General features: G+C 45.5%; 1 protein-coding gene across 6 annotated transcripts in view; it reads right to left on the minus strand.

The window, feature by feature from the left end:
• LOC106567878 (misshapen-like kinase 1) overlaps window positions 1-14,625 on the minus strand; it is a 30,891-nt gene that overhangs the window by 11,216 nt on the left and 5,050 nt on the right. For 2 of the 6 annotated variants that reach the window (XM_014137723.2, XM_014137722.2), the window contains exons 6-16: window positions 13,723-13,853; window positions 13,592-13,646; window positions 11,357-11,435; window positions 6,083-6,258; window positions 5,302-5,371; window positions 4,914-5,127; window positions 3,669-3,776; window positions 3,003-3,089; window positions 2,468-2,647; window positions 1,982-2,152; window positions 1,290-1,553 (exon numbers count right to left, since the gene is read on the minus strand). In XM_014137723.2, coding sequence (XP_013993198.2) covers window positions 1,290-1,553; window positions 1,982-2,152; window positions 2,468-2,647; window positions 3,003-3,089; window positions 3,669-3,776; window positions 4,914-5,127; window positions 5,302-5,371; window positions 6,083-6,258; window positions 11,357-11,435; window positions 13,592-13,646; window positions 13,723-13,853 — 1,535 coding nt within the window. The remainder of the gene's footprint in view (window positions 1-1,289; window positions 1,554-1,981; window positions 2,153-2,467; window positions 2,648-3,002; window positions 3,090-3,668; window positions 3,777-4,913; window positions 5,128-5,301; window positions 5,372-6,082; window positions 6,259-11,356; window positions 11,436-13,591; window positions 13,647-13,722; window positions 13,854-14,625) is intronic. The other 4 variants (XM_014137726.2, XM_014137724.2, XM_014137725.2 and 1 more) reach the window with 3 other exon arrangements.

The following is a 14,625-nucleotide window of genomic DNA, read 5'->3' on the forward strand; positions in this document are numbered from 1 at the left end:
TACCTACCCTTACCACCTCCTTAGCTTAGTAATGAGCTTTGACGGCACTATGGTGTTGAACGCTGAGCTGTAGTCAATGAATAGCATTCTCACATAGGTGTTCCTTTTGCCTCTGTGGATCTGTTGGGGCGGTATGTTAATTGGAGTGGGTCTAGGGTTTCTGGGATGATGGTGTTGATGTGAGCCATGACCAGCCTTTCAAAGCACTTCATGGCTACAGACGTGAGTGCTACGGGTCAGTAGTCATTTAGGCAGGTTACCTTAGTGTTCTTGGGCACAGGCACTATGGTGGTCTGCTTAAAACATGTTGGTATTAGACTTGGACAAGGAGAGGTTGAAAATGTCAGTTTAGACACTTGCTAGTAGGTCGGTGCATGCTCGCAGTACACGTCCTGGTAATCCGTCTGGCCCTGCGGCCTTGTGAATGTTGACCTGTTTAAAGGTCTTACATTGGCTGCGGAGAGCGTGATCACACAGTCATCCGGTACAGCTGGTGCTCTCATGCATGTTTTAGTGTTATTTGCCTCGAAGCGAGCATAGAATTAGTTTAACTCATCTGGTAGGCTCGTGTCACTGGGCAGCTCTAGGCTGTGCTTCCCTTTGTAGTCTGTAATGGGTTGCAGGCCCTGCCACATCCGACAAACGTCAGAGCCGGTGTAGTACGACTCGATCTTAGTCCTGTATTGACGCTTTGCCTGTTTGATATGGTTTTGAGATACGGAGCGCACGAGATGCGCATAGGCCACTGCGATTGCACAGGCCTTATGTTTATTGGGACATTAACGTTAGATTATTACGTGGCTACTAGCAGTGGGTATTATATTTCGAGTTAACGATCTAGCTAATGTGTTTTGAGTTTCCACTTACTCAGGCAGTGAACTAGTCCCAAATAAATTAAAATACAGATAATTCTGTAGCCCTGTTTTAACAGTAAAATATAACAATAGCTTAATTGTCAACCCAAAATGCATGACAATCACTGGATTAGGTTGCACATTAAAATATTTTGAATCACAACATGAAAAGATGACGAAACAAAGTAGTTCTTGAATACTGTCTCAGTAGTCTATTACACTTAAATAACGCACTGAGAGTGACTTTATAAGATGATCAAAAGATATATATATATTATTACGTAACGCTGTGAAAAAAATTGGTGTGACCAAATCCTGGGCTGGTGCCACCAACTGAAAAATGTAGTGGCACAAGCGCCACCAGGGAAAACGTTAGTCTGGAGCGCTGTCTTTAGTCAACATCTAAAGACTAAAACCCAGCAGGTGGTCTCTGACCTTGGGCGGCTGCTCCATCTCTGGCAGGCGGATCCAGGGGCCGCGGTCCTCCCTTGTGCGAGGCTGTGGGGCGGGGCTCTCGGAGGTGGGGTCGGAGTTCTGTCGGACCAGCTCCCTGGAGTGGACGGGGCGGGGGGTGGGGGTAGGGGATGGGTCCTGGGTGGGGAAGGCGGACATGGTCTTAGTGGGCTGGTCACACAGGGACTGGGAGCGGGGGACAGGGGCAGCGTAGGGCTTCAGCGGAACCAAGTGGGCCATCTGGAACTGCAGGGGGGCAGTGGTGAGGAAGGAGGGAGGGGAGTGTGAAGGTGGAGGAGCGGGCAGGATAGGGCAGTGAGAGCAGGCAGGGTAGAGTGGGACAGGATGGAGGATTGTGCATGTTTTAAGATGGGGAATAGAGGGATTTTTGCCATTTTATGAAATGGCAATAAAACAATATGAAAGCAATAAGAAGGGAAGAGGATGGGTCCAGGAGGAGAAGGGAGAAAAGGAAGGTAAATAAGATTGGAAATAAATAAAGTTCAAAGAAGCATTATTAGACAGGAGGTAATGCAGCTCAAGAAAGAAAGACATCGCAGTCTCCACTGTGCTAAACCAGTATTTGACCAAAATGTCTGCAATGTTGTAACAAGGGAAAACATACAAATAAAGTACACACTGACTAATACATTCCCAGATGAACACCAACACACCTTGCCCTGTCCCCCCTGAGGTTCAACCGGCCGCTGCATAGGCGGGGTCTGAGTAGCCTGGCCCCCTCCGGATTGGCTGATGGAGTCGGAGCGTGATTGGATGGCAGTGTCAGAGACAGTGGTGCAGATTTTGGGTGAGCCCTGCCTGTTGAGCTTACTGCGCTCCTCCACCTGAGACAAAGGGAGAGAAGGAAAGGGAGGCAAAGACGGGGGACAGGAGATGGTGAGAGGGAGGGAGAGAGCATATCACACAGAGATGTTGATTCAGACTAACTTTCAGGAAAAAAGATGACACCTAAGGTGATACTACATAACTGCTTGTATATGCTAGCTTGTTTACAGGGAAATAGCTAAATGTATTCCACTGGTATTACTCTATATTACTCTAGGTTATAAAACACTATGTAATGAAAGGTGTGGTCCCTAGGGTTATCTAAGGTGAAGTAAGAGCATGTTCCACTGTTCCTGTCTGTGTGGTTATTGTACCTCTCGGGCCCAGGCGGGCTTGTTGTTTGGCTCCAGGTTCTTGCTGTAGTGGTATAGGGGCTGGGGCTTCTTGTCCTGTTGCTGCTGCTGCAGGGACACCAGGTAGGCATGCTCCTGCTGCAGCTGCCTCTGCAGACGCTCAGACTGCCTCTGCTCCTCCAGCTGCTTACGTTTGTACTCCTGCACACACACCATGATATGGTCAAAGCAGACTTACTAACAACTGAGCATGGCTAGTACACAATACACAACGCTTTGACATGCCCCCAAAACAGAGACAATCCCACATACAAAGATGGGGACATCATGCAGGGTATACATAGACAAGGGCTGATTCTCCAGTTCTCTCAAGAAATGTTTTCATCAAGTAAAAAGCAACATACAGAACATGGGGTGTTTGATGCCTCTAGTGGTGAGAGGTGTGAAGTGCAAGAAGGAGGAGGAGGGTGAGCAGTATGCCCTGCAGGCAGAGGTAGGGGTAGACTAGGGCTGAGGAGAGGAGGTGACTGCAGGATAAAGGAAGGAAGAGAGTTACCATGAGCAGTGCCTGCTCCTGAAGCAGCTGCTGCTGAAGGATTTCTAACTGCCGCTGTTCTTCCTCTAACTTATTTCTTATGAACTCCTGAAGAGAGGTGGAGGAGGGGTGAAGAGGGAAAGGAAAGACAATGGAGAAGAGGATAGATATAAATAGACCACGATGTGGGGGGTGGGGGGTGATGACTGTCATACACTAGTTAGTATACAGCCCTAGTGATTTGTCATGGCTTTAAAGTTCCACATTCACACTAAAAGCTAAATGGTATTAGCTTTTTTCTATTGAATATCTACTGTTAAGAGTACAATACAGTTCCATACAGGCATCACGTCTTCTATCAGTCCTAGATGCAGGTTAGTTATCGTGAAGAAACGGGCCATGGTAGGAGAGTTAAAAGGTTGGAGAAAAGAAGACTAGGAGAGTAGATTATAAAACGTAGGTTGACTGTGATATAATGCCAGTCACTGTGTGGTAGAGGTAGAGCGGAAACGGAGCAGCAGAAACTGAGCTCTTGCACAGAAAACACACTAATTTAGATCCCGGCTGCCATGGCAACCAGCGCACGGACATTCCACAGCTAGAATGGCAGTAGGCTGCAGAGTAGGCTACACCCACACCTCTCCCCAATTGGCTGATTGTGCTCCTGTGCTTCTCGTGGTTGGTTACCTGCTCCCTCTCAGCCAGCCTCCTATCCTCCTCCCTCCTTATATCGTCAAGTCTCCGATGGGGGCCCTTTTCTTGCTGTCTCACCATCTCTCGCTCTTTTCTCTGTTGCTGAGAGGGATGACAGGAGAGAGAAATTAGTGTGGAGGCCACTTTTGCACATTAGTTGTGGTTATAATGGATGCCTTGCATAAACCTTTAGTTTTTTTCCCCCTCCACCGCGAGAGGAAATGGAAAGAAAGAGAGAGGAAATGGAGAGAGAGAGCAAAAGTAAAGAGAGCGAGACAGCGAGAGAGCAAAAGAAAAAAAGAGTGAGCGAGCGTGAAAGAGAGAAAGAGCAAGCGAGCGAGATGTTAGTTGTGAGTCACTGCCAGCCCCCGTTACCAACAGCCACTGCAGCCCTGCTGAGACCACACAGCTCCCTGATTCAAACACTCGGCCAGTTGTTCTTTTAATTGCTATCACCCTGAATAGTTTTAAGCCTTCTGAAAAGACACTACAGCCTCCCTATTAAAACAACTCCCTTAAGAGAGGATGCCTCTTAGAATTAAGACGGCACTTGCTAATGACACGTTTTACATTTAAATGCTCGTCTTCTCTTTTGTTGTTGAGAATTAATGATTAACAATCTCGAGAGAATATTGAGCTATCATTTTTACTTCTCTCCCTGACGGTAAGTTGCTTCCTGACCTTGTGATAATCAATTCCCATCTACTGCACACTGTATGCAGGTAATCCAACATTAATTGAGATTTAAATCCAGTGGAAGTATTTTAATTGGCACAGAAATTATGTGCAATTATTCATAATTATCATCATTAATAAAAACATTATTATAGATATCGTCAAACCGTTGGTGTTACCAACTTGCTAAATTAGCAAGCTTCATATCCTGCTGTATTACGGTATCTCCCAAAACAGTGTACAGTGTGTTATGGCAATGTACATAACAGCTTAGTACAATCCCAGTAAACCTGTCTACTGTGAAAGCCTTAAGACTTGGAGTGACATAAATAGCTAGATAAAAGGCTTGTGATGATTCATTCTTTGTAAGGTGGGATGAAGTCAGCTGAACCATGTTGGTCACAGGTTTTACCTCAAAGGGTAAAAACGTGGTTTGCTTAAGCAAGCTAAAGAACACAAGCCGCAGTTGATAAGGTTGTCTGTTTGTGTGTGTGTGTGTGTGTGTGTGTGTGTGTGTGTGTGTGTGTGTGTGTGTGTGTGTGTCAGTGAGTCTGTGTGTATTACCTCTTCCAGGCGGCGGCGCTGTTCTTTCTGCTCCTCGATGCGTTTCTGTCGGTCGTGCAGCAGCTGTCTCTTGTGTTCCTCTGGGTCTCTACGCTGGGCAGCCAGCTGGGCCTGCTGTCTCTTCAGAGCCTCCGAGCGCTCCTTGTTCTCCTGCTGAAGACGCAAGAAGTCCCGCCTCAACGTCGACTCACCCGGGACATTCAGGATGGAGGTACTGGAGGAGAGAGAGGTGGAAGGGTTAGAACGGAGGATTTAGATATGGAGGAATATAGCAGGATGAGGTGATGAGAAATCATAGTAGAGAATCAGGAGATTGTGTCATTAATCTCAGGACACTATAGTATTATATTACGGGGGTAGTAATGTTATATGGGTAGTGTTGAGTTACCTGGACTCCCTGTCTTCCCCACGGTTCTCATCCTCCTCATCACTGCCACTGTATTCATACTCCGTCTCCTCTGAAACAAAGGGAGTGAGAGAAAGAATGAACAGATATGAGAAAGTATATCACATAGTAGTGAAAACATACTAGGTAACTGCCAAAAAGGAAACACATGAGTAAATGAGGGATACAAAGTATATTGAAAGCAGGTGCGTCCACACAGGTGTGGTTCTTGAATTAATTAAGCAATTAAAATCCCATCATGATTAGTCATGTATAAAAAATGCCCAGTTGCCCATTATTTTGGCTACCGTGGCTAGAAGAGATGTCAGTGACTTTGAAAGAAGGGCGTTAAAGGACCACAGGGGGTTTAAAGGGTGTGTGGTTATGTCTCAGTCACCAGATCTCAACCCACATTAACACTTACAGGAGATTTTGGGGGCTGCCTGAGACAGCGTTTTCCAACAAAACACCAAATTATGGAATTTCTTGTGGAAGAATGGCATCACATCCCTCCAATAGAATTGCAGACACTTGTAGAATCTATGCCAAGGTGCATTGAAGCTGTTGTGGCCCAATGACCTATTAAAGACACTATTTTGGTGCTTCCTTTATTTTGGCCGTTATCTATATGTACTTATAATGACAATAATCCACCCAATCCTCTCAGTCAACCTCAACCCTCCAACCATTATGCACATAGACATGTGCAAAACAAAATATCTCATGCCCAACCCAAACCCACAGAGGCGTCAGTCAGGCTCAGGCCGGCCCTTCCCTCGCTCACCCTTCTCGCCCCTCTTCTTGCGTGTGCGGTCGATGTGGTCTTTGAGCTGGATGCGGACCTGGCGCTCCGTGGGCTGGTCCCGGATGAACGAGTGCTTCAGGAGCTGCTCTGTGGTTGGCCGGCTGGTGTACGTCTTCACCAGGCAGCCCTCTATAAAGTCTATAAACTTCTTAGACCTGGAGGAGGTGGGGTGGGTGGGTCAGGTGAGGAAGAGGGAAGTGTTGAGTAACTAAGGTGTTTGGTGGAGAAAGATGGGAGAGCTGGTATGAGTGGGAATTTTAGGAGGCCTGGTATCTCCTGTAGGTCGCATGTATTTGGGAATGAAAACTATTCCAAGATGAGTGTTCAGAAAGAAAGGAGAAGAACAGGGAAGGTCTGTGTGCGTGGGAGTGAAAGAGAGACAGAAAGACAGTCCGAGTATCCATACATTAAATGTACAACAGTGCCTCTTTCGGTAGATTTTTCACTGATATTTTCATTAGGATGTACTTGGTGTATCAATTGCAGTAAAGTTATCCACATGACTTGTCTGGAGGCCAATAGCTATCACTAAGGTATGTTGAGCAACAACTTCATTCAATACATTCTTGTCTTAGTCATTGAATAATTTGTATGAGTAGTTTAAATATGTGATTTGCAGATGACTCACTTGTTTGAAGTCTAAGAATTTCTTCCTACATGCCTGGTTTGTCAGGGGAAAAAAATCATTCAAGTAAAAAACAGGCTACATTAGTTTAAGTTAGGGCTGTTGTGGTGACCGTATTACCGCCGCACCGGCGGTCACAAGTCAGGAAGGCAGTCAAATTCTACATGACCGTTTAGTCGCGGTAATTAGGCTTCTCCAAGTTCTGATGCTGCTGCTGGTCATTAGTAGCTTACCAAACTTGCTAACTGCCTGATAATCAGCACTATATTGTCCCTCTAATTACTCTGATACAAAAAGGTGTAGACATTACCGTGAAATGCTTACCTACAAGCCCCTTAACTCCATTTATTGAACTGCATTTTTGGTTAAGAAAATATTTACTAAATAAAGTACATTTAAATCCAAAAAGTAACAAGAAAATTACATAACGAGCCTATATACAGGCGGTATCGAGCCAATGTGCGGGGGTACAGGTTAGTCGAGGTAATTTATAAAGTAACTATGCATAGATAATAAACAGTGAGTAGCAGCAGTGTAAAAACAAGGGTGGGGGGGGGTGTCAATGAAAATAGTCCAAGTGTCCATTTCATTAATTGTTCAGCAGTCTTATGGCTTGGGGGTAGAAGCTGTTAAGGTCCCAAACTTGGCTCTCCGGTACCGCTTGTAATGCGCTAGCAGAGAGAACAGTCTATGACTGGTGTATTTGACAATTTTTTGGGACTTCCTCAGACACCGCCTTGTATAGAGGTCCTGGATGTCAGGAGGCTTGGCCCCAGTGATGTACTGGGCCAAACGCACTACCCTCTGTAGCGCCTTACGGACAGATGCCGAGCAGTTGCCATAACAGGCAGTGATGCAAACAGTCAGGATGCTCTCAATGGTGCAGCTGTAGAACTTCTTGAGGATCTGGGGATCCATGCCAAATCTTTTCAGTCTCCTGAGGGGGAAAAGGTGTTGTCATGCCCTCTTCACAAGGCGGTATGCAAATTGGAGTGGGTCTAGGATTTTTGGGATAATGGTGTTGTGAGCCATGACCAGCCTTTTAAAGCACTTCATGGCTACAGACGTGAGTGCTACGGGTCAGCAGTCATTTAGGCAGGTTACCTTAGTGTTCTTGGGCACAGGGACTATGGTGGTCTGCTTGAAACATGTTGGTATTACAGACTCAGACAGGGAGAGGTTGAAAATGTCAGTGAAGACACCTGCCAGTTGGTCAGCGCATGCTCGGAGTACACATCCTGGTAATCCGTCTGGCCCTGCGGCCTTGTGAACGTTGACCTGTTTAAAAGGTCTTACATCGGCTGTGGAATGCGTGATCACACAGTCGTGCGGAACAGCTGATGCACTCATGCATGTTTCAGAGTTACTTGCCTCTAAGCGAGCCTGGAAGTAATTTAGCTCGTCTGGTAGGCTCGTGTCACTGGGCAGCTCTCGGTTGTGCTTCCCTTTGTAGTCTGTAATGGTTTGCAAGCCCTGCCACATCCGATGAGCGTCGGAGCCGGTGTAGTACGATTCGATCTTAGTCCTGTATTGATGATTTGCCTGTGATGGTTCGTCGGAGGGCATAACGGAATTTCTTATAAGCTTCCGGGTTAAAGTCCCACACCTTGAAAGCGGCAGCTCTACCCTTTAGCTCAGTGCGGATGTTGCCTGTGATCCATGGCTTCTGGTTGGGTATGAACGTATCGTCACTGTGGGGACGATGTCATCGATGCACTTATTGATGAAGCCAGTGACTGGTGTGGTGTACTCCTCAATGCCATGGGAAGAAACCCTTAACATATTCCAGTCTGTGCTAGCAAAACAGTCCTGTAGTTTAGCACCTGCGTCATCTGACTGCTTTTTTATTGACCGAGTCACTGGTGCTTCCTGCTTAATTTTTGCTTGTAAGCAGGAATCAAGAGGATAGAAATATGGTCAGATTTGCCAAATGGAGGGCGAGGGAGAGCTTTGTATGTGTCTCTGTGTGTGGAGTTAAGGTGGTCGAGAGTTTTTTCCCCTCTGGTTGCACATTTAACATGCTGGTCGAAATTAGGTAAAACGGATTTAAGTTTCCCTGCAATAAACTCCCCGGCCACTAGGAGCGCTGCCTCTGGAAGAGCGTTTTCCTGTTTGCTTGTGGCCGTATACAGCTCGTTGAGTGCGGTATTAGTTCCAGCATCAGTCTGTGGTGGTAAACAGACAGCTACGAAGAATATAGATAAACTCTCTAGGTAGATAGTGTGGTCTACAGCTTATCATGAGATGCTCGCCTGAGGTAGAGCAAAACCTTGAGACTTCCTTAGATATCGTGCACCAGCTGTTGTTTACAAATATACATAGACCGCCACCCCTTGTCTTACCAGAGGCTGATGTTCTATCCTGCCGGTACAGTGTATAACCCTCCAGCTGTATGTTTTTCATGTCATCGTTGAGCCACGACTCGGTGAAACATAAGATTACAGCTTTTAATGTCTAGTTGGTAGGATATAGGTGCTTTTTGTTCGTCCACTTTATTATCCAGCGATTGTATGTTGGCCAATAGTATCGAAACAACTAAAGTTAAAATAATAACTCTAAATTAAGCACAAGTACCTAAACTCAGCAAAAAAAAGAAACATCCTCTGACTGTCAACCGTTTATTTTCAGCAAACTTAACATCTGTAAATATTTGTATGAACATAACAAGATTCAACAACAGACATAAACTGAACAAGTTTCACAGACATGTGACTAACAGAAATGGAATAATGTGTCCCTGAACAAAGGGGGGGGGGGGTCAAAATCAAAAGTAACAGTCAGTATCTGGTGTGGCCACCAGCTGCATTAAGTACTGCAGTGCATCTCCTCCTCATGGACTGCTCCAGATTTGCCAGTTCTTGCTGTGAGATATTACCCCACTCTTCCACCAAGGCACCTGCAAGTTCCCGGACATTTCTGGGGGGAATGGTCCTAGCCCACACCCTCCGATCCAACAGGTTCCAGACGTGGTCAATGGGATTGAGATCCGGGCTCTTCGCTGGCCATGGCAGAACACTGACATTCCTGTCTTGCAGGAAGTCACGCACAGAACGAGCAGTACGGCTGGTGACATTGTCATGCTGGAGGGTCATGTCAGGATGAGCCTGCAGGAAGGGTACCACATGAGTGAGGAGGATGTCTTCACAGCGTTGAGATTGGACTGAGCTTGTCATTGCAGGCAATGATGCTGTGACACACTACCCCAGACCATGACGGACCCTCCACCTCCAAACCGATCCCGCTCCAGAGTACAGGCCTCGGTGTAACGCTCATTCCTTCGACGATCAACACGAATCCGACCATCACCCTGGTGAGACAAAACTGCGACTCGTCAGTGAAGAGCACTTTTTGCCAGTCCTGTCTGGTCCAGCAACGGTGGGTTTGTGCCCATAGGCGACGTTGTTGCCGGTGATGTCTGGTGAGGACCTGCCTTACAACAGGCCTACAAGCCCTCAGTCCAGCCTCTCTCAGCCTATAGCAGACAGTCTGAGCACTGATGGAGGGATTGTGCGTTCCTGGTGTAACTCGGGCAGTTGTTGTTGCCATCCTGTACCTGTCCCGCAGGTGTGATGTTCGGATGTACCAATCCTGTGCAGGTGTTGTTACATGTGGTCTGCCACTGCGAGGACGATCAGCTGCCTGTCCTGTCTCCCTGTAGCGCTGTCTTAGGCGTCTCACAGTACGGACATTGCAATTTATTGCCCTGGCCACATCTGCAGTCCTCATGCGTCCTTGCAGCATGCCTAAGGCACGTTCACGCAGACGAGCAGGGATCCTGAGCATTTTTCTATTGGTGTTTTTCAGAGTCAGTAGAAAGGCCTCTTTAGTGTCCTAAGTTTACATAACTGTGACCTTAATTGCCTACCGTCTGTAAGCTGTTAGTGTCTTAACGACCATTCCACAGGTCCATGTTCATTAATTGTTTATGGTTCATTGAACAAGCATTCTTTTTTTGCTGAGTTTATTTCTTTGATAAAGGCTCAACACAGAATAGTTGCATGTGCACACGCCCTCAAATCATGGAGAAAATATTTATATTTTATTAAACTTTGTTCAATTGTAATCATCATACTATAAAATAATGCCACAGAATTATAAGCAAATATTGTCTGCTAAATGAACTAGTGTAGCCCACAGCTATTTGTCATAGCCACATCAGGACCTAACATGGACAACTCAGAGTATGCTATTCTGAAATAGACTATGTTTTCTTCATATCATGCTTCTTTAGACCTGTCTAAAATAAATAATGGATTTATTGGGAAGGTGTAGGCTATATCACATGGATTTACTATGTGTGGAAACTAGGAGATGCTAAATGTGTTTTTGTTAATTAACTGTCAATTACCTTAAGACCGACAGTTATTTGCTTGACAATCACCAGCTGATGAAATTTCGTAACCACCACAGCCCTAGTGATAACATTTCTGTCATGCCACTGTACCATGGCCAGCTGGTGTAGGATGTAAATAGCTCAGTAAAGCACAGCAGGGCTATGGTAAGGAAGGAATCTTATCATTACAAAGGGAGGGCAATAGAGGGTGGGGAGCCAAGAGAAAATAGCTGTGTCCTAAAATAAAACTGAAGTTTTAGGAAAAACAACTGCAGAAACCAAACCGCACACTCACCACTTCTTGGACTTGAGTTTGGGAGGGGGGTTCCTCGGGATGAGGAACAGAGCTCTCATAGGGTGCATATCACACAGAGCTGGGGGGGGGAGAGAGAGGGAGATAATGATGGATTGGTACAAAGCATTTAAATCAAAAGAGCATTTAAATACTGCTTGTACACTACTATACAGTATAAACATGTAATGATCACAATCCTTATGCATACAACTGTAGTCCCAATCAATATAATGTGCTCTTGATAAACCCGATCCTTATCCTTTCTTTGTTGCCTCACACCTATTGCGCCATTGTCTTGTTTGAGCAACACGTACGTATTGTCTTCCAAGCATAGCTAGCTTAACCTGTCTGGTTAGGTTATCAGCACAACAACAAAATGCCCTTTGTTAGGACAAATACACTAACGTTAGTTCTGATACTGCCCAAGGCATGCAGTGCGTTTCATTTCAGTACTTTCAGTGACTACATGTGGACTTCAGGAAACAGCAGAGGGAGCACCCCCTTATCCACATCAAACGGGACAGTAATGGAGAAGGTGGAAAGTTAAGTTCCTCGGCGTACACATCACGGACAAACTGAAAATGGTCCACCCACACAGACAGCGTGGTGAAGAAGGTGCAACAGCGCCTCTTCAACCTCAGGATGCTGAAGAAATTTGGCTTGTCACCAAAAACACTCACAAACTTCTACAGATGCACAATCGAGAGCATCCTGTCAGGCTGTATCACCACCACAACCGTAAGGCTCTCCAGAGGGTAGTGAGGTCTGCACAACGCATCACCGGGGGCAAACTACCTGCCCTCCAGGACACCTACACCACCCGATGTCACAGGAAGGCCAAAAAGATCACCAAGGACAACAACCACCCGAGCCACTGCCTGTTCCCCCCGCTATCATCCAGAAGGCGAGGTCAGTACAGGTGCATCAAAGCTGGGACCGAGAGACTGAAAAACAGCTTCTATCTCAAGGCCATCAGACTGTTAAACAGCCATCACGAACATTGAGTGGCCGCTGCCAACATACTGACTCAAATCTCTAGCCACTTAATAATTAAAAATCGGATGTAATAAATGTATCACTAGTCACTTTAAACAATGCCACTTTATATAATGTTTACATCTCATATACTGTACTCTATACCATCTACTGCATCTTGCCTATGCCGTAAGGCCATCGCTCATCCATATATTTATATGTACATAATCTTATTCATTCCTTTACACTTGTGTGTATAAGGTAGTTGTGATATTGTTAGATTACTTGTTAGATATTACTGCACGGTCGGAACTAGAAGCACAAGCATTTCGCTACACTCACATTAACATCTGCCAACCATGTGTATGTGACCAATAACATTTGATACATGATGATTACACGACCAGTTTAAGTATGTCATTCTTGACAATGTTTGTGATGTATAAAAACAGTTTATGTGCATCTGTGGGAACTTTTTAATGGTGATACATGTACCAACGTGCACACTTCACCGTTTTGCACATTTAGTCATCACAACAGAATGGATGTCGGTTTGTTCACATGAGTTAAATCAGTCTGATCATGTCAGACCAGAGGGTGGTTTTATCAGGTTTTGAAAAAACAACAGCAATGCTAGCTAACAATGAGCCAGTAGCCTCCCAGTCACCAGTAGAAACTCAGTGTTAGTGAGAATGTGAGAAAGTCCATATTGCATAATTCATTGACAACAGGCATCTGACGACAACAGCCCTCGACTGTCTGGGCTGTGTCACGCATACTGGGTGGGTACAGCAACAGCAGGAGCTCCAGGGAGAGAATCCTTCTCCGGGCAGGCATCCCACTTCAAAGCTGCCTACGGTGGGAGCAGTGTGCAGTGATATGTGCTTGTGTTGTGCTATGCGGTTTGATATAGAGAAGGCTCTCTAACACCACAGATCAATAGCCCCCTCACCTCGTATCTTACATGAGCAGCACAGTGGTGAATGAGCCATCTCAAACACATGGCTTGATTTATGAGCCAGTGACGAGACTGGAGTTTCATAATGTGGGAGATGATTAAATCTCTCCACTGCAGGCTTATGTTATGCAGAATGTGCTTTTGAGAGTTTAGGAGATAAATATCAGCTGTTTGAGTGTGTGGGTGAGTGTGGATAAAAAAGGGTAATAAAGTGGAGATAAATGCGTGTGGGTGGGTGTGGATGAAAAGGGTAATAAAGTGGAGATAGATGTGTGTGGGTGGGTGCACTGAGCTGTACTTACGAGGAGCTCCCTCTGCTGTCTCTATGGCTGTGATCCCCAGGGACCAGATATCGCTCTGTGGAGACACACGTGAGATTTACTACCCACTCTCATACACAGACAGACACGTTAGGATGGAAAGGGGTCATTACCCTGTAGTCATAGGTGGAGTCGGGGTTCTCGTCACAGGCGATGACCTCAGGGGCCATCCAATAAGGTGTGCCGATGAAGGTGTTCCTGCGCCCCACGGTCCTGTCCAGTTGAGCACTCACCCCAAAGTCCACTGCACACAGTGGAGGACAGAGACTCAGTAATACTGGCTACAGTTAAGTCTTGATTAAGTTGTAGATAAAACCATAATACAAATATGTAGTGTGCTTGATGGTGAGACAATTGAGCACTATATTCAGACTTAGGGAAGCTGCTATAAAACACAGACTGGAAGATTACATATGGAAACAAAGAGCAGGATTACATATTCATCACAACCAGGGTTTGGACCCGGTTTGAGGAAAGGTAACAGAACTGGGAACGAAAGTGATCTCTAGTGTTCTGGAACAGAACCGTTATTTTAAAATCTTGAGAACCGATTAATAATGTTCTTTTTTTGTTACAAAAATATTCCTGTCTAGTATATAATCGTGATTTGGTGTAGTTCTAATGCTAGTAATAGCTTAAACACAGTCCAGTTCAAATGACGTCATGATGTTCAGCGCATCAAGCCGAGCCCCCTTCATGTCCACCCCGCTCCCTCTCCCCACCAGTGAAATTTCAATCGCATCTTGCACTTTTCTGACCAATTAAACGTGTAAACAACTAGCTTACGCGTTCCATAGCAAGCTTCTCTATCTGTGCTAATGGGTCGAGGAAATTAATGATCCATTTTGTAAAAACGATGTTGATTTCACAGGCTCAAAAAATAATGAAAATGTACTATGAACAGTCACTTTCTCTTGGTTTGAACCAATTTTGTAAATGTATTTTCTGGCCGGAACACTGGAACGGAAAACATACAAATGTTTGATTACAACAAGCCCACACACTGTACAGAAACA

This window comes from Salmo salar, chromosome ssa13 (assembly GCF_905237065.1).
Source record: "Salmo salar chromosome ssa13, Ssal_v3.1, whole genome shotgun sequence".
NCBI lineage: Eukaryota > Metazoa > Chordata > Actinopteri > Salmoniformes > Salmonidae > Salmo > Salmo salar.